This window comes from Cetorhinus maximus, chromosome 6 (assembly GCF_964194155.1).
Source record: "Cetorhinus maximus chromosome 6, sCetMax3.hap1.1, whole genome shotgun sequence".
In the NCBI taxonomy this organism is placed as follows: Eukaryota; Metazoa; Chordata; class Chondrichthyes; order Lamniformes; family Cetorhinidae; genus Cetorhinus; species Cetorhinus maximus.
Genome location: NC_135884.1, coordinates 119,324,984 through 119,345,365, shown reverse-complemented (window position 1 = coordinate 119,345,365; position 20,382 = coordinate 119,324,984). Strand labels below are relative to the sequence as shown.

The 20,382-nt window shown below is 43.5% G+C and overlaps 1 protein-coding gene across 7 annotated transcripts in view; it reads right to left on the bottom strand.

The window, feature by feature from the left end:
• znf536 (zinc finger protein 536) overlaps nucleotides 1-20,382 on the bottom strand; it is a 559,031-nt gene that overhangs the window by 154,171 nt on the left and 384,478 nt on the right. For all 7 annotated transcript variants that reach the window (XM_078544382.1, XM_078544384.1, XM_078544387.1 and 4 more), the window contains one exon: nucleotides 8,767-8,919. In XM_078544382.1, coding sequence (XP_078400508.1) covers nucleotides 8,767-8,919 — 153 coding nt within the window. The remainder of the gene's footprint in view (nucleotides 1-8,766; nucleotides 8,920-20,382) is intronic.

Sequence of the window (20,382 nt, the reverse complement as noted above, 5' to 3'; positions counted from 1 at the left end):
AGTTGGGACTGTTTTCCTTGGAGAGGAGAAGGCAAAGAGGAGACTTGATATTGATAGCAGTTTTCAAAATTATGAGGACTGGACAGAATAGGTAGGGAGAAACTGTTCCCACTCGTAAATGGATCGAGAACCAGAGGGCACAGTTTTAAAGTGTTTTGCAAAAGAAGCAAATGCGAGATGAGAAGAAACTTTTTCACACAGTGAGTAGTTAGGGTTTGGAATGCATTGCCTGGAACTGTGTTGGAGGCAGGTTCAACTGAGGCATTCAAAAGGGCATTGGATGACTATTTAAATAGAAACAATGTGCAGGGTTACAGGCAAAAGGCAGGAGATTGGCACTAAATTAAAATGCTCAGAGAGCTGGTGCAGACATGATGGGCCGAATAGCCTCCTTCTACACTGTAACAATTCTGTGATTCTATGAATTGTATTACCCCCTGGGCTATTCTTATTCAAATTTACCTTTATAGCCAGAAACAGCACTACAGAACAATGAAGTGCTCAATCCCGAGGAAGGAAAAATGCTTTTGGTTTTTTTCATAGAAATGCCAGCTAATTACATTTGCGGGAACCAGGATTAGTAAGGAAGCCTATGAGGAGCAATGGGGGAGCCAACTAGCAAAACTGCGATGAAAATGATTCCAGCACTAGCAGCAGTTAGGTTTTCATGAGCAGACTAGTGCTTGCCTACTACACCACTGACCAATAGAACTTTGTTTACACTTTAACGTCAGCTGGTATTTGTGTCCTCCCAGAAAACAGGCTCTTCAGTTTGGCTAGGAGTCAGGTGCATCAAAGGAAGTGCTTTGGCAGGGGGAGAGAAAATCAGAAAGTGAACAGCGCTCACCCCCAGCTCTGCACTGGTTTACCCTGGTTGAATTAGTGAAGATGACTTACTGTTATCATCAGAGACTGGTAAACACAGCTTGGCAAATTACAAAAGGAAGCCAATATAGATAAACCTTAAATTTACTTCAAATATTTTAGAGAGAGATCTCTGTAAATCTTTTGATTTCAAATCTTTCTTTTGATTCATGGGGACAGGGCAGGTGGGCCAATTGAACATCTTTTATTTTTAATCTTATATTATAATATCATTAGCTTTGTTTATGCTGCAGTACCATAATCCAGACTCAGTATTCAAATCCACTGGGTAGATTGAGCAGAGCTGTCCTGTTTGTAATTCCAAGCTGTTACACAATTACATTTATAAAGATATATTTAAATGTGTTTGGTCCTGTGCAAAATACTTTCAGCATATCCACACATCGTTTTTAATTTAACATTGTTTTGTCTTTGGTGAGGGTTTTTTTTTTATGAAGGCAGTGAAAAGTGCTGGAGATCACAAGAAGCAGGATATACCAGATGGTGCAGTGCAGGGAGCCAGTTGCCAATAGTAGGATAGAGCATGTTAGCTTGTGTGGGGAGATTTGTTTCTGAATATAAGTTTATACTAACAAGTGACTGCACACATCTCAGTTGGCATTAATTTGAAACTTAAGCTAAAATGGGTCTCAGTTTATTCTGCCATTAAACCAACAGAAAAAAAATAATTGCAAATTAATAGCAGATGAATTATATTTAACTGCGGGATGAACCCAATTGCTATCAGATAAATGTCAGTAAAAAGCTGTAGTTTTAATGTAAAAGTTGGAACCTGGATCAATGCTGTACAGACATAGCTCAGCAACAAAAGTGGGAAAATACCTGCTGTTCAGACAGATTATTATGGATTTCAGTCCCACAAGGTGCCTGACCCTCCATCTAGCTTATCCCTGCTGAGAATGAGTTTCAACTGCTCACACAAGCTGGACAGATCTGCTTATCATGGAGTGGTATCACCAGTGGTCTTGGGAAGACCCACACTCACAGACCTCTTCAAGTGATTCCATTTATACAGAACCTCTTCTTTCAATGGGTTCATAAAGAAGTCCAATCTGAATAGCAGTGCTGATTTTGTGAAATTTCTAGTCCAAGATTACACTGACTACTATTGTGGAATTGCTATCTTTGCTGTTCCTTTCTTGCCAAAAATTCTAGATGAACTCCACTACAATATTCTCTGTCCCTCAGCTAACAGATGGAGTAGGACTGAGGCTGGTGCCTGCTCACAAGGACAGACAAAGCACCAATATAAGAAAAACAGACCAGATACCAAATGTCAAAAATGTCAATAAGGACAGATGGGAAAAAAAGGTTTTAAAGCTGAAATGAAGATTCTGTGAACGTTTAAGAAAGTTGGAGTGATATCAAGGGCAGATTTGAGATTGAAATGTGAAATGCTCCAATAGTTGGATGAATTCATCCAGTGAATCAATGTGCCACATACATCAGAAAAGCCCAGGTGGGATCCTTGGTCTATGTTGGATTATGTGATCTCAGCCAGATTGTAGCAGGAGTAACTTCAGCACCCAATGTAAGGGAGGGTAACTTTGATCAGGATTCCTGCTTCTGACTGCTGTTCAGTGAGCCCTGATGGGAGATGTGCAGATTAGATGAGGTTAATATCAGGATTAGCTATCATGCTCCGTGGGCAAATAGCGTGCTGACAACACCTGTCAAGCCTCATGCATTAATAATAACATTTCTATTGATATGCAGAGGTGCTTTATTGTATCAAAACAACTGAAGATGTTTCACATAATAAGTTATTTTTTGAGAACAGTGGCTGCTGTTTTGTAGGCAAAACATTCTATGCCAGCACCATGCCACAAACAACAAGACATGAATGAACAGTTAATATTATTTTGGTGGTTTTGGCTGATGGAGTGTTGGTCAGGTGATTCCCTGAACTTGTTCAAACAGTGCCATGTGACCTTTAGCATCCAGCTAAACAACCAGATAGGACCTCAGTTCAACAACTTACTTCAAGGGCAGCCTCTCCAGTAATGTTGCATTCCCTCACCACTGGACTGGAATGTTTAGCTTAGGTGTGCTGATCCAGCTGCGGGACTTGAACCCACAAACTTCTGAACCAGGGATAACACTGTTACTATCAGGGCCAAGTTGTCAAAGTAGCCAAGAGGCCAAGATTCAGAAGGTGATCAGCATCCATGGAATCCCATCTAAACAATGTGTCAGTCCCTTCAGATGAAGAGAATAGGAGAGAAAATAGATGGAAAATAAGATAATACAGCATGAAACAAAGTGAGCACGAACAAAGGAGTGAAAGTGGCTAGGACAACAAGCAAAGAAATCAAATACATGGAAGAAAGTTACTTCAAAATAATAAAATAGGAGAGAATAAAAATAAACACTAAAATGCTAAAGTTAAAAGGATGAAAATGAAATATTGAAGGTTGAAGGTTGTAGTGCAGCTCATGAACCTCACTAACAAAACACTATGTTACTCTGGAGCATGACAACACTGGAAATTTAATGATAGGTCTTACCCAGTGTCCCCTATAGCTGGTGTCAGCACTACCATTTCCTTTATTAACCGTGCTGGTTGTATTTCATTTTGGGAATTTTTCCTGATATATTTCTTGGTATTTCCAGTTTGTTGGTTCATGAATTGAATATTGGGAAGAGGATTCTGTACGATGGTGAGAGGATATGATCTGGGGTGTGGTGGCGGTGGGGGTGGGAACGTTTAGGAAATAAAAAAATTACTGAGTGAACTACATAGATCAGTCTTTCACATCCCCAAGTGCTTTGCAGGTTGGAAGTATAGTCAGTGTTGTTTTATAAACAAATGTGGCTGCCAATATGTGCACAATAAGATCCCATGTCCAGCAAATTACCAGTTACTCTCTTATGATGGTTTGGTGAAAGATAAAAGAAAAAGAAAATAAATTCTTAATGAAACACAAAGCATGCCACCCTAAAGAATCAGGGAGGCTATAAAATTAATATGTTAATTATTCTGCTAATAGAGCTAATGTATGAGAGCCCACTTAAGATCAAGTTTGATAAAACTACATTTTTAAAAATTTAACAGCCCACCACATAAAAATGGCTATGCATAATACTAATTACATCTTCTATTCTCTCTCCTTGTAGATGCTTAATGATTACACATGAAATTTTTAACCCTCTTCATAAAGTGCTCCTTCACTACCACTACTACCTACCTTGCTGACCTGTGTTATAAATGTACCAAAATGCTGCTTTTCTAAAGCCCCAAGTCACATCCAGCAGCAGAGAATCAGCACCACATGAACTATTTTCTTCCTGCAATTAATATTAACATATCTTTTCAGTTCATTTCTTTTCCTTTCGGCAAATTGAAATTGATCTCAGGACTGCTCCACTCCACTAAACACTTTCTGATATTGAACTAAAACCAGGGAAATTAAATATAGAGATAGAGAGGGTGGGGGAAAGAGAGAGAGAGAGAGAGTGAGAGTCCCTATCTCATGTAAGAGCATACACATACTTCATACTTCCTATCTGCATCTCTTCTGCCAGTTGGTTAGTACTGTGAATCTTTGGGAGTCTAAGAGGACTTGGAAATTTCAATCCCTTCATCAGCTTCTTAGATTCATTCATGTCACAGCTCAATAATTTAGTTGTTAATTGTGTCTAAACATTATTTTTTCTCTCTTGTAAGCATTGTTAAGTAAATTGTATAAGTCCGTAATTAGCCTTTGCTGATGTTAAGGCTGATGTTAATGGATTCCTTTGTCCACTATTTTAGCAGATGTATTAACCATTTTTTTAAAGTGAGTTAATATCTGATTTTAACTAGTGAAGGGAGATTGTCACACTTTAAACATTGTCAGCAGGTATTGTCAATAATATTTTCTAGGATATAATTTTGTTAAGGTTCCAGTCACCTTTTTGACATAATATACATTTCATTCATAAAACATTACGCAAGATTTTATTTATTTGGTAACGCTGGTAATGACACAAACAAAATGTTGGTGGCAAAAAGAAAATTCAAAGTTAATTGCAAGTTAAATGCCTCCAGGTTACGCATTGTACGACAAATGGACAACACTTCTGCAGACTGGCTGGAGTTTAATTGAAACTACAGTTTGCTTCTGCATGTCATATGCAAAGCATCATGTTTCAAAACCTAGCAGTTCCTAGATTTATTAGCAAAGCATTGGGGTCCTATATAGAGAGACAGGGTTCAAATCCCAGCTTTCACTGCCATTTGAACTAAGCTTATTCTCTTTGGGCAAGTGTCACTTTTCTTGGCTTGCACACTAGTGTAAACACCTCATAAAAGCTGATTTTGCTGTTTTATCTGGCAGTAATCGTGCCAACATTGAGTGGAGTTGCTGGCAAATGTTAAGAAGTCCACAGTTCTGGTTCCTCTGCCAATGGAGATAGGAGGCAGGAATTGCTGAGGTAAAATTAATTTTACAACATCAAGCCCTATATTCTTCTGGGTGGATATAGAGCTTCAGCACTTGTTGAGGTAATATAGGGTGTCCCAACATTTTTTACAATTAGAGCACTAAGGCCTTTATTTAAATATTTAAATTTGCCATCTGCAATGTTCAAAGTGTTTAATGCCTGAAAAAATTAATACCAGCAGCAGCAGAGCACTAATAGAAGGACATCTGGCCCTGTAATAAAAATCAGTCTCTCTGTTATCAGCCGCTCAGTTATCATTATTTGACACGGCTGGGATCCTGAAGACTCCAGCCATTTGCAGGAAAGGCTATTCAAAATTAAATAAAAATGAAGTTGGCTGAGGACAGCTTCGAGTAGTCCTGAATGCTACACTTGTCCTGTAAAAATCTGCAATAGGTAGTGATTACTGCTGACCGACTCCTAATAATAAAAACATAGGGTGGAATTTTAAGGCCCTGTTACGGAGGAGATGAGGGTGTAAAATGCAGCAAAAGTCCATTGACTTCAGAGGGACTGGGAAAGCAGTAAAAGTCCGCCTATAGGGCTGGATTTAATGCAGCACGTCACAGCGGGAAACATGGTGGATGAATCTGCTTAATAAGACATAAGACCATAAGGCATAGGAGCAGAAATTAGGCATTATTTAATTAATTAATCGTGGGAGAGGCCCCATGTCATTCTCCTGGTAGTGGCAAAACCTCCCCAATTAAGTCGGAGGGCAGAAGGGGCTGATATGGGATTCCTGGCCACCAGCAGTGGGGTGTCAATTCGCTCATTAATGAACCAATTGACATCCTGAGCACATCACAATTTAGTGATTAAATGGGAGATGCACAGTTTTTCTGCACTTCCCAAAGGCTGCCCAGCAAACTCTGTTAGGTTTGCCAGCGACCTCCCGGGAGGGTCCCTCATAGTCAGACGCTCTGTGTCCAATTGAGGGACCTTTCACCAGGAAGTGGGTGTGGAGGCGATCGCTAAAAGCCGCCCACCTGCCCTTGTACCTGACAATCTGACATCCCTGACACCCCAACAACTCCCGCCCACAACTCCTATCCTGCTCTCACTCACCTTTGGTCTGGGGTCCCACAATGATCCTGGACCTCTGGTGGGTGCATTGCCACCGGTGGTCATGCTTTCCCAGTGGGGGTGAAAGTCACCAACACCCTCAACTCCTTTGTCTCTGAATCTTTCCAGGTCAAGACTTTCTTTCTTCCTTCCTTTCTCAGTACAGAGCTGTGCTCAAATTGGCTGTTACATGGCCTACATCATACCAGTGACTACACTTCAAAAAAGTACTCTATTGATTGTAAAGCACTTTGGGATGTCTTGAAGCTGTGAAAGATGCTATAGAAATGCAAGGCCTTTTTTCTTTCATTCACACCCTGAGATGGAATCACATTTGGACAGCACTGACACCACTCTTTCGGCTCCTTATTTTCTAACCTTAACGGTTCCCACCACGCCCACAATGCCAGGCCCTTGTCTCCCAATCCTCCATGCTCCTGACTCCACCCTCTGTCCTCCATGGATTCCTCTTCCACTCCTTCATGCACCTGCTCCATACCTCCCCCATCACCACTCATGCTTGCTAGTCCTGAGCCTCCATGCAAGCTGCCATTCTCCTTCTCCCCTCCCTTATGCTGCAGAGTTCAAAAGGAAAACCGCTGATCTCAGACACAATTGCACAAAGCTGGCTGTGGCACTGCCACCTTTAAACGAATGTGAACTGGGTGCCATGAGATTCTCATGCACCGCTGACTTTAACTTGAGGGCGGGATGTGATTTAAAAAGTTTTACCCTAATGAATATTCATGGATGCAAATATATCACAACTGGGAACCTGCCACAGGATGGCGTGATGCCTGATATGCCACACCATACAGCTGACTTAATCTTTGCATCTTAACCCGCCATCAGGAAGTTGAAATTTTGGCTCCCACCTAAGTCAGTCACACTGCATGCCACGATTTCCGTGCTTGCAGGCTCCATAAAATCCCCTCCCCCAAATACATCGATTTGACATTATTTGCAGCTAAGTAGCAAATCCTAACAATTCAAGAAACAAAGATTGGTGCTTTTTCACAATACAGGTGAAGGAGCTACGATCTTCTAAAATATGGGCCTGAATGTTTAGAATGGTGGGGGCTCAGCCCCCACTCCTGTTATCCAAAGAGTCAGTGGGGAACACATCCCCACTGACCCTGGCTGCCCCACAGCCATTTTACACTCAAATTAGCTTGGTTGGCAGTAGGCGACACTTCCACCCCTCACTCGGGAGAAAGTCCCGCCTTGAAGAATTGCCGGCTAATCTGATTGGCTGACAATTCTCCAGTCCCTTGAGCAACAGCACTGCAGTGGTTGTAAGAGGAACTGCATGGAGCTGCCCAAGACTAAGTCCCAGGAACCAGCGGCCCAGGTAAGTGTCAGGGGTCCCAGGGTGGGGAGGGTAGGAAAGGCCTTGTGGGCGAGGGGGACAATCGGGATTGGAGGAGGATAGGCCGGGGGGTGCGGGTGGTGGTATGGTGGGGGAGGGTCCGGAATGCAACCCCAGTCAAATGTGGGCCTCTAATGAAGGCGGCAGCCCCCCCATGCCTTCCCACCCATGAGGGAATCTGTTCCTGCAATTTCATGCACCCTATTTCCCCGCAGCCTAAAAGCTCACGGGAGGTTGGTGAGTGCAAAATTCTGGCCATGGTGATAAAGTGCCATCACTGGCAGGGAAATGTAATTACAGTGGAATAAGTTTACATGGACAGTTTCCGTTATAATGACAAACCAAGGAGTTTATCATGGAATGAAGTTGGCAGAAAGTGTAATACATAGATTTTAATATATTATGGATGTATATCAATGGATAGATTTTTTTTGGAAGCCTTGTTCCATTTCAAATCAAATTTAAGTCTGACACAATTTGTAATTGTATGTGGAAAATAGAAAGATGTTTTTTGGTGACAGGTGCCACAGCCAATTTTGATCACAAGGTTCGGACCTTTCTCTCTCCACAATTGCTGCCAGACCTGCTGAGTGTTCACACATTTTATTTTTTTACTTAAAGACCAAGTATTCCATTTGCCTAATCAATGGTGATATAGACGCAAAACAATTGCATTTGTTACATAACTTACTGAAACTTACTCTCCGATGGAATGCTGGGACTCCATATTGCTCTGCACATCATAATTATTGAATTTGAGCCCCCAAAACTTAGAGTGATATAATGCCACTAGCTTGATGGTCACCTTTTAGAGGTTGGTCACTACCATTGGCTAACCTAATGATTGTTAACGATAGCGATCTATATGTTAGATTTGATGGATACATTAGCTACCTGGCAAAGATTTAAATGTTGACCCTGCCAATATCAATGATTGTCAATGCTTATATCAGCACAAGAAACAGGTATCATAAATGTAATTTAAAAGTTATCTATATGGAGTTTCAAAAATGTACACACACCTGTATGTATTCGCAGGTGAACTTTCAGATGATGGGATGTTCTGAACGATTTCCCGCAGTAAGGGCAATCCCTCGTGGCTGATCCGGGGACTCGATCTCTCAGTAAAGAAGGCTGTTGTATTCCTGCAGGCCTCCCCACTTCCTCTCCTATATCTACAATGCACACAAATTAGCACCATCATTACAACAGACGTTAGAGGTTTCTCCACTGATTTTGCTAACGCAACACAAAGTGAATCTTGTCAATAGTGCATCTTTCTGTTGCACATTGGAAGCTGACAGAATGCTGACAACTCGCATGTTTGCTTATTTTTTCACCAATTTTTTTAGTTTCTCCCATCATCATCTTTTAGCAGCAGATGGCATATTTCATTTAAATGAATAATAGAAAAAATGGAAACAGCTGCATCAGCAGCATGCCTGATTCAGTGTATTATTCAGGCTTCATACAGAGCTGCACTGGGAAGCTGTGCAGGGTACTGCTGAGAGCAAAAGTGGAAAGTAAAACAACAGTTGCTAAATGATCATCTTATTGGAAACTATATTAAATGGTCTCCCCTCACCCAAACATTTCTCTGTTTTCACGTGTTGTGCCGACATAAATTTTTAATGTTTAGCTTGTGCATTTTAGCTCCCATTTGATCTTCTCCAACCAAAAGCAAGCACAGTTCAAAGGTAGAAGAAACTGCCCAATGCCTACATTTTTGAGTCAGTGTAAACACTGTATTGATCAGTACTTTTCAAAATTAGAAATGATCTAACATGGAAGTAAGATCATTGAGAAAAATGCCCTCAGTAGGTAGGCGCAATAAAACACCTTGAAGGGTTCTCTAAATTACACATGAAAAAAATAAGAAAAACTCAAGCATCGGAAAAGAGCATGCAGACCACTAAAGTTTGCTCCTCCAGTACTTACCTTATCCAGCTAGACTGTGAATGCCCCTAATGACTTTGATTTTTATACATTACATGGAAGATCATTCTAAATGTTTTAGCGCTGTTTGAATTCAGAGTTTTTTGTTCTCAATATGACTTAAATTTCTCATTTATTCATTTCAATTTACATCCTCTAGTGCGACCAGCCTGACTTACCTTGAAGTAATATTCTGGGTTCACCTTACTAGACCTGTTAATAATTTATATACTTCTTGGGATCTAAGTTTAGGATATTTTAATGAGCCTTTCGCCCTGGGTTCCCAGTAAGCAGACGTTGTGTTCTCTACAATCTAGAAGCTACAGCTTCTCAGATTCTGCCCCTAAATAGATCTTGTACCCTTAGGGCTTACACCAACCTTAAATTGCTGATGACCTCAAGATCACTGCTTCACTTGATGTGTTGTTTTGAAAAACGAAAGTATCAGCGCACCATCATCAAGGTAATATCAGGCTCCGAATTGAGCTACTAGTCTTATTTCCAATGACAAAAGCAATCACTAGATAGCATAACTGGTACACAATTACTGCACTAAGCTTCCAAGCTTTTTGAACCTCCAGGGCAGGGTCTTTAGGCGGGCATGCGGGTGTGATCGGCAGGCCCAGGAGCGGCTGGGGGACAGACCGCCAACCGCGATCGGCCACCCAACCGTGATTTCACGCTGGCTGGCCAATTAACGACAAGCCAGTGTGAAGTGCCGCTGAAATGCTCAGCACTGCCAGGCTGGGGGGCGGGAGGAGGGCAGTTGCTGACATAAGCGTGGGCATGGGCGTGGGCAAGCGCTGATTGAACGCTCCCTGAAGGCAGAGAGCTGCCTCAGGGAGCTGAAGACTTCAAAACCAATAAATAAAGTTTTTGAAATCCGGGAAAAAACGCCCATGCTTCAACTGAACATGTACACGATGAAAATTCTGTCCATACATTTTTATTGTTTTTAAATTTAATAGCAGAAACCTCATCCCGCCCTTGGATGAGGTTTCATCAAAAATGCAAATCTGCCTGGCAGATTCATCATCCGCCAACTGTAAGGTTGGACGGACCACGATAAATCAGGGACAATTGGAACATTAACAACTTTAATTGCCTTCTTAATGGTCGGCGGGCGCGCTTCCAACACGTGTACGCCCAACAACAGAAATATCACGCTCGCCCGACATCATCTCACATGATTTCAAGTCCAATCGGGTCAGGTGCGTGCCCGCATGCCAACCGAAAAATTCTGCCCCTAGTCTTTCCCACTGGTGTCTTTTTGTCTTTTTTTGCCTCCAGTCCAATGGTGGTCAGTGTGGGGGGGAGCTGGGGGGTGCGGCATTGGGTGGTCAGTGGGGGTGGTCAGTGGGGGGGTGCTTTGTTGGGGAGGATGGTTAAGGGGAGGGGAGGGCAGTCGGGGGGGCTCCCATTGAGTTCATGAGGATAGTTAGGGGGATCCCAAGGGAGGTCGGTGGAGTGGGGGGAGTCCCATGAGGGGGTCGGGGTGAGTAGTTGAGGGGTGTGGGTGGTTGGTGGCGGGGGTGGGGCATAGTCCCGGGGGGTCCTATAGCAAGCTGGGGGAGTGGGAGGAGTCCCGTGGGGGTTTGGGGAATAGCCTGGGGAGTTTTTTGAAGAGGTAGCAGAGATGGCTGATGAAGGCAAGGCCATTGATGAGTCTATATGGACTTCCAAAAGGCGTTCGATATGATGCCACACAATAGACTTGTGAGGAAAGTTATAGGTCATGAAATAAAAGGGACAGTAGTAAAGTGGATACAAAATTGGCTGAGGGATAGGAAACAGAGAGTAATGCTTAATGGGAATTTTTCAGGCTGGAAGAAGGTTTGTAGTGGAGTTCCCCAGGGGTTTCTATTGGGACCCTTGCTTTTCCTGATACATAAGATCTAGATCCTGGTGTGCAGGGGGCGATTTCAAATTTTGCGGATGACACAAAACTTGGGAGAATTGTAAACTGTGAAGAGGACAGGGTAGAACTTCAAAAGGACATTGACACATTGGTGGAGTCAGCAGATAGGTGGCAGATGAAGTTCAATGCGGAGAAGTGTGAGGTGATAAACTTTAGAGAGACCGTATAAAATAAAGGATACTATTCTAAAGGGTGTGCAAGAGCAGAGAGACATGGGTGCATATGTACATAAGTCATTAAAGGTGGCAGGACAGGTAGAGAGAGCTTTCTAAAGCATACAGTATTCTAGGCTTCATTAATAGGGTCATAGAGCACAAGAGGAGGGAGGTTATGATGAACTTATATAAGACACTGGTTAGACCTCAGCTGGAGTATTGTTTACAGTTCTGGGCACCACACTACAGGAAGGATGTGAACACACTGGAGAGAGAACAGAAGAGGTTTACGAGAATGGTTCCAAAGATGAGACACTTCAAACATGAGGAAAGATTGGGAAGATTGGAGAAGATGGAACTGTTTTCCTTGGAGGGGAGAAGGCTAAGAGGAGACTTGAAAGAAGTTTTCAAAATCAAGAGGGGCCTGGACAGAGTAGATAGGGAGAAACTGTTCCCACTCATAAATGGATCGAGAACCAGAGGGCACAGTTTTAAAGTGTTTTGCAAAAGAAGCAAATGCTAGGTGAGAAGAAACTTTTCCACACAGCGAGTAGGTAGGGTTTGGAATGCGTTGCCTGGATGTGTGGTGGAGGCAGGTTCAATTGAGGCATTCAAGAGGGCATTGGATGATTATTTAAATAGAAACAATGTGCAGGGTTACAGGGAAAAGACAGGAGATGGGCACTAAGTTAAAAAGCTCAGAGAACTAGTGCAGACATGATGGGCCAAATGGCCTCCTTCTACACTGTAACAATTCTGTGACTCTGTGATATTCGGGAGGGTGTTGGAATTTAGCAGGTGGTCCGTGGGGAGTGGGGGGAGTCCCGTGGGGGATCAGGGGGGTGTCAGTACTATAGTTACCCACAAGTTTAAAATGGCTTTAACTATTCCAACATTTCCTGTGTAACTATTACTGTAACACAGTCAGAATCGTCCAAAGTTTGCAATTTATATCGTACTTTTTGATGGTTCCATTGCAGAGCAATGGCCCAACAGAAGCTGAAACTTTCTGGGCAATTGCTGTGCAATCGTTACCCGGGGATTTCCCGCAGGGAGGTTCCCCAGCGGATCTTTGAGGTACCTCGATTTACAGCACCCCGGAGCTCGGAAGTTAGAGGCCATTCAGTAATGTTATCACTGTGAATTGTTAAAATCGTCCCCTGCCTATATTACTCTCCACCTGCAAAGTTAGCAAGCTTATATTTGGTTCTGTATATTCGAAATAGCAGAGGTTCAAACACCAGTCCCTGCAGGACTCCCACAGTCTTATGCAACACCTCTCATTTGTTTTCTATTTTTTACCGATTTACCGATTACCAATGGTTTTTACTTTATTGAAACTCTTTAATCTGGGATCCCTTGTCAGAGCCTTTCTAAAAGTCTTAGGACAGAATTTTCCTCTCACCAGGTGGGCATACGCCTGACCCGAATGAGCGTAAAATGACACGCGATATTTCTGTCGGCGGGCGCGCGCTTGAGTCAGCAGCACCTGCCGACAATTAAAAGGCCTATTAAGGCCATTAATAATCCAATTGAATTAAATTTCTGGCGGCCAAGTGTGCTTTGCATTTTTTGCAGTACTTCATCCACAGGCGGGGTGAGTTTTCGATCCATCATTGAAAAGAAATTTAAATTTTCATATTAATTTCTAACATGTCCCTGCTCACGTGACAGAGTCACATGAGGGGACATGTTTGTAACATCTTAAAATGCTTTATTTTTAATTTTTTGTATCTTCATCTCCTTGAGGCAGCTCTGTGCCTCAGGGGCCTGTTGCTGTACGCGAGCATGCGCGAACTTTCACACTCGCCCACCCCCACACAGGCAGCGCTGAAGCACATGTTTCACGCTGGGGGGCCTTAATTGGTGGTCCGGCCCCGATTGCGGGCGACGGTCGGCTTCCCCACCGCTCCCGCCCTACCCCGTCGAGGCCATCTGACAAGGGCAAAATTCTGCCCTTAATAAAATATATTGTAGGGAGTTCCACAACATGCCTTATTTGTAGCATCATTGAATAAGTGAAGGTTAGTCAAAGAAGCTTTTCTAAATCCATGCTTGCTGTTTCTTATTAACCCATCTAGATTCTCCTCCTTAGATTGGTTTCCATTATTTTATCAGTTAGAGATGTTACACTAGTAATTCTATAGTTGTCTGAACCAAATGTGTCCTCCTTTGTGTCAAAACACAATCAGTGATTGATAGCACCACTATAGGCATTCTGATTTCCATCCAGGAATTCCAGTACATATGTTCTGCTATATGAGTAGAACTTACTTGAAGAGACCCAGGGTAAAATCTAGTTTATTGATAATTAAGCAGCATCACTTATTTTATAACTGCTCCTAGAGAATAGGGGGAAATTGATTCAGACTGATCCCTTAGATATGATAATCACACAAAATTTCTCCAATTAAAGTGTCTCGGCTTTGGGAGAACTGGGTTTGATTCTGAATTCATCTGTTTGTTGTGGCATAATTATTCATCCCACTCATTAACTATTAGCATTTTGCCTGCAACCCTACTCTGAAAATTGTACTTTTGTTTCTGCTGTTTTTATAACAATGGACTCTTTGTATGGGTTTATGTCTGTCAATTTATTCAATAATTATTCTAAAAATGCTTCAATTTGATTAGATTAAAATTTTCATTTACAAAAAAAGGAGTTGCAAAATCACTGTAGGAACATGTCACAATCATTTCTCAAAGACAGTTCGGCATCTCTGTCCAGAACTTCAAATGTAAGAAGCAGGAGTATCAACTTGTGCAGCAGAGGGAGCTCTTTTGAAGCCAGGAAGAAGCAGCAGCAACATGGTCCCCTTTCATCTTTGCTTATTAATAGCTAACCATCAGACCGATTTGGGCGCACATGATTGCTGCAACCCTTTTCAAACATTCTTTCTTTTAGAAGCATCCTTTACTTGGGTCTTGACCATGCAATTTGTTCCAACATTTGTACAACTGCATTTTATTCTATATAAATAGAAAAAGCATGGAGACCACCAAGAATGTCCCTGATGGAAATACTCTCTTTGTGGGAGGGAGAAATGACTATGCTGAAAAATCCCTGCGGGGAAACAAAGAGGGTTTGGAGAAAAGCAGAATGTTTGACAATTCGAAGTAATGTGCTCTTTTAGAGAATCACAAGTGGCCCCAATCATGGAATGAAGGGCCCAGGTTTCTATCTGAGTTTCAGTTTTAGTCAGCTCAGTAAATAAAATAGGAGAAGTGAGAGATTCCCTCCAAAAGAGAAATGGTCTGAGGTAAAGTTTTCAAAACAGAAAAAGAATTGAACAGAGGTAAAATGCTCCCTCTAGAACAGTTCAATGGAGATGAAGTGCTCCCTATAGAGAAGAATTTAAACAGAAGTTAAGTGCTCAGCCTAGAGATAGCATTGAGTAGAGATGAGACACTGTTCATAGAGAAGAGTTTGTGGAAGTAAAGTGCTCCTTCTGGACAAGGAGAAGGTAAAAGGTTCCCTCTGGAGAAGAATGGAAAGTCGATTTGAGTTGCTCATGTGAATCTTGTGGTAGTCAATTACAAAGTTACATTGTGGCCTGCCCAATTGGGTAGAGATGGGTGCAAGTTACAGAGAACAATGAAGGATGACCCAGCAAATAATTAACAGGACTCATCACTTCACCATCTCCAGTACACAATGCAACCTCTAAACTAATGCATTGTGCAATAATACTAATACTTACAGTATCGATATGGTAAATTCTTGATACTTGAATTCTGATAATGCATTAAATTGCATGACATTAATAAAATTTGCAAAAAACATTCGTTCTTACCCAATGAGGACATTACAACCCTTGGAAAAACACAAGTTCTGCATGCCTAATTTACAGGTAGCTAACTGCTGGATCCTAAAGCACTGCTTGTATTTATAATCAAGGTGTGAAGGGGAATGGAGCTCCATGCGTTTTTCTAGCAACAGAACATAAGAAATAGGATCTGAAGTAAACCATTTGATCCTTCAAGCCTGCTCCGCCATTCAGTAAGATCATGGTTGATCTTCTAATATCCCTTGGTTCCCTTAGTACCTAAAGATCTATTGATTTCTGATTTGAATATACTCAATGACTAAACATGCACAGCCCTCTGCACTAGAAAATTCCAAAGATTCACAACCCTTTTCAGTAAAGAATTTCTCCTCATCTTGGCCTGAAATGGCATGCCTCTTATTCTGAGATGGTGATCCCAAGTTTCAGTTTCTCCAGCCAGTGGGAACATCCTCCCAGCATCTGGCCTGTCAAGCCCCTGAAGAATTTTATATGTTTCAAAGAGGTCACCTCTCATTCTTCTAAACTTTAGGCAATCTAGGCCTTGTCAACTCAATGGGCAGAATTTTGCCCTTGGTGGGCATGCGGGCCCCACCGGCTCGGGGGCAGGCGGAGAGCCAACCGCCGCCGCCGAAACAGGGCCCGCCGCCATTTTGAGTGGGCGGGCCTAATTGGCCCGCCCAGTGGCCTTCCTGTGCGGGGGGGGAGGGAATCCCCAGCTGTCAAAGTGCACTGCTCCCTGAAACTAAGTGCTATATCAGGGAGATTAGTGACAGTGCACAAAAGTTAAAAAATAGAAAAATAAAAATATTATTAACATGTCCCCCTCATGTGACAATGTCACACGAGATGGGACATGTTAATAAAAACGACATAAACTTTATAAAAACGGACATGAAACCTCATCCCGCCAGTGGATGAGGTTTCATGTATAATCAGGAGCCCACTGGGACTCCTGGCCTGCCCGCCAGCCTTAAGGTTGGACGGGTAGGGTCTTTAATGATCTTAATTAGCCCATCAATGGCCTCAATTGGCCATTGACAGGTCGGCGGGCGGACAGCTGATTTCGCTGTCTGCCCGCCTTCCTAAAAATTTAAAGGGACCGGGATGACATCGGGGGTTCCTCCCAACGTCATTCCGCGTCATTTTCCCGTCGGCGAGCAGGCCCCGCCCCCAAATCACTGACAGGAAAATTCTGGACAATAACTCTTCAGAGGAAAATCATCTCAGGAATCAATCCTTTTTTTATATCCATTCGTGGCATGTGGGTGTCGCTGGCTAGGCCAGCATTTATTGCCCATCCTTAATTGCCCCTTGAGAAGGTGGTGGTTAGTTTCCTTCTTGAACCGCTGCAGTTCATGTGGTGTAGGTACATCCACAGTGCTGTTAGGGAGGGAGTTCTACCATTTTGACCCAGCGATAGTGAAAGAATGATGACATATTTCAAAGTCATGTGCGTGGCTTGGAGGGGAACTTCCAGGTGGTGGTGTTCCTATGGGTATGCTTCCCTTGTCCTTCCAGTCATGGGTTTGGAAAGTGCTGTCTGAAGAGTCTTGGTGAGTTCCTGCAGTGCATCATGTAAATGGTACACCTTGCTGCTACTGTGCATCGGTGATGGAGGGAGTGAATGTTTGTGGATGGGTTGCCAATCAAGTGGCTGCTTTGTCCTGGATGGTGTCGATCTTCTTGAATGTTGTTGGAGCTGCACTCATCCAGGAAAGTGGAGAGCATTCCATCACACTCCTGACTTGTGTCTTGTAGATGGTGGACAGGATTTGGGGAGTCAGGAGGTGAGTTACTCGTCACAGGATTCCTAGCCTCTGACCTGCTCTTGTAGTCACAGTATTTATATGGCTAGTCCAGTTCAGTTTCTGGTCAGAGGTAACCCCCAGGATGCTGACATTGGGGGATCCAGCGATGGTAATGCCATTGAATGCCAAGGGGTGATAGTTAGATTCTCTATTGTTGGAGATGGTCATTGCCGGGCACTTGTGTGGCGCGAATGTCACTTGCCACTTGTCAGCCTAAGCCTGGATACTGTCCAGGTCTTGCTGCATTTGGACATGGACTGCTTCAGTATCTGAGGAGTCATGAATGGTGCTGAACATTGTGCAATCATCAGCAAACATCCCCACTTCTGACCTTATGATGGAAGGAAGGTCATTGATGAAATCGCTGAAGATGTTTGGGCCTAGGATACTACCCTGAGGAACTCCTGCAGTGATGTCCTGGGGCTGAGATGATTGACCTCCAACAACAACCATCTTCCTATGTGCTCAGTATGACCGCAACCAGTGGACAGTCTTCCCCCTGATTCCCATTGACTCCAGCTTTGTTAGGGTGCCTTGATGCCACACTCAGTCAAATGCTTCCTTGATGTCAAGGGCAGTCACTCTCACCTCACCTCTGGAGTTTAGCTGTTTTGTCCATGTTTGAACCAAGGCTGTAATGAGATCAGAAGCTGAGTGACCCTGGTGGAACCCAAACTGAGCATCAGTGAGCAGGTCATTGCTAAGCAAGTGCCGCTTGATAGCACTGTTGAAGACATCACTTTACTGATGATTGAGAGGAGCCTGATGGGGTGGTAACTGGCTGGGTTGGATTTGTCCTGTTTTTTGTATGCTGGGCAATTTTCCACATAGCCGGGTAGTTGTCAGTGTTGTAGCTGCACTGGAACAGCTTGGCGAAGGGTGCAGCACATTCTGGAGCACAAGTCTTCAGTACTATTGCTGGAATATTGTCAGGGTCCATAGGCTTTGCAGTATTCATTGCCTTCAGCCATTTTTTGATATCACGTGGATTGAATCGAATTGGCTGAAGACTGGCACCTGTGATACTGGGGACCTCCGGAGGAGACCGAGATGGATCATCCACTCAGCACTTCTGGCTGAAGATTGTTGCAAATGCTTCAGACTTATCTTTGCACCGATGTGCTGGGCTCCTCCATTGAGGATGGGGATATTTGTGGAGCCTCCTCCTCCAGTGAGTTGTTTAATTGTCCACCACCATTCACGGCTGGATATAGCAGGACTGCAGAGCTTAGATCCGATCCGTTGTTTGTGGAATCACTTAGCTCTGCCTATCACTTGCTGTTTATGCTGTTTGGCATACAAGTAGTCCTGTGTTTTAGCTTCACCAGGTTGACACCTCATTTTTAGGTATGCCTGGTGCTCCTGACCTGCCCTCCTGAGCCAGGGTTGAACCAGGGTTGATCCCCTGGCTTAACAGTAATGGTAGAGTGGGGGACATTCCGGGCCATGAAGTTACAAATTGTGGTTGGGTCCAATCTGCTGCTGCTGATGGCCCACAGAGCCTCATGGGTGGCCAGCCTTGAGTTGCTAGATCTGTTCGAAATCTATCCCATTTAGCACGGTGGTAGTGCCACGCAACACGATGGAGGGTATCTTCAATGTGAAGGCGGGACTTTGTCTTCACAATGATTGTGCGGTGGTCACTCCCACTGATACTGTCATGGACGGATGTATCTGCGGCAGGCAGGTTAGTTAGGATGAGGTCAAGCACGTTTTTCCCTCTTGTTGGTTCCCTCAACACCTGCTGCAGACCTGGTCTAGCAGTTATTTCATTTTGAACTCAGCCAGCCTCTGTCAGTTGTGGAGTTACTGAGCCACTCTTGGTGGTGAACATTGAAGTCCCCCAGCCAGAGTACATTCTGTACCCTTGCCACCCTCAGTGCTTCTTCCAAAATGGTGGAGCATTGATTCATCAGCGGGGAGGGGGCATGGTAATCAGTAGGAGGTCTACTTGCCCATGTTTGACCTGATGTCATGAGACTTCATGGGGTCTAGACTTAATGTTGAAGACTCCCAGGGCAACTCCCTCCCGACTGTATACCACTGTGCCGCCATCTTTTCTAGGTCTGTCCTGCTGGTGGGACAGGACATACCCAGGTATGGTGATGGTGGTGTCTGGGACATTATCTGTAAGGTATGATTCCTGAGTATTACTATGTCAGGCTGTTGCTTGACTAGTCTGTGGGACAGTTTTCCCAATTTTGGTACTAGCCCCCAGATGTTAGTAAGGAGGACTTTGCAGGGTCAACATGGCTGAGTTTGCTGTTTGTTTTCCAGTACCTAGGTCAATGTCGGATGATCCGTCCAGCTTCATTCCTTACAGAATTTCTCGCAATGTTGTTTGGCCAGGAATATGGTCTGAGGATTATATTTTCTGAGGACCTCTGGTTCAGAGATACAAGTGAAGGTTAGATTGGTGTGGGGAAGCCAAGGGTGCTCATCCCATTGGTCGAGCTGCAAAAATTGAGTTGTAAGTCGTGAGTTGAGTTGATTCAGGTGCACATACTTGGGCTAAATGTTGCAAAGCTACCTGCAAAAGCGGTATTAAAATAGAGGTGCATCACCGAGCACTTTTTACTTGCCAAGGGTTAGCATTTGTCACAGGACACTTGCTGGAAGGCATTTGTCAGGACATAAAATTAGTAGGGTACTTGCCAAGAAGTAAACATTTGTGTCAGACATTGCCAATTGATGGGTAATTGTCACAGGTTTAGGGGTTGCAGTAAGAAGCCAGTATTAGACTCAGTTAGTGGCTAAAATAGCTGTCATAAGGCTGGGGATTGCTGTAAAAATCCAGTAGTTGAGATCAGTGGACCCAGTATAGACAGGATTGCCAAGGCTCTTAAAAGAGAGAGAGAGAGAGAGGAGAAAAGAGAAGAGAGCAAAGAGGAGAGAAATAGGAGCAAGAGTAGGCCATTTGGCCCCTCAAGCCTGCCCCGTCAATAAGATCATGGCTGATCTGCCCAGGCCTGAACTCCTCTTTTGTGCCAGCTTCTCATAACCCTCATAGCCAATAGTGAAGAGGAGCGGAGAG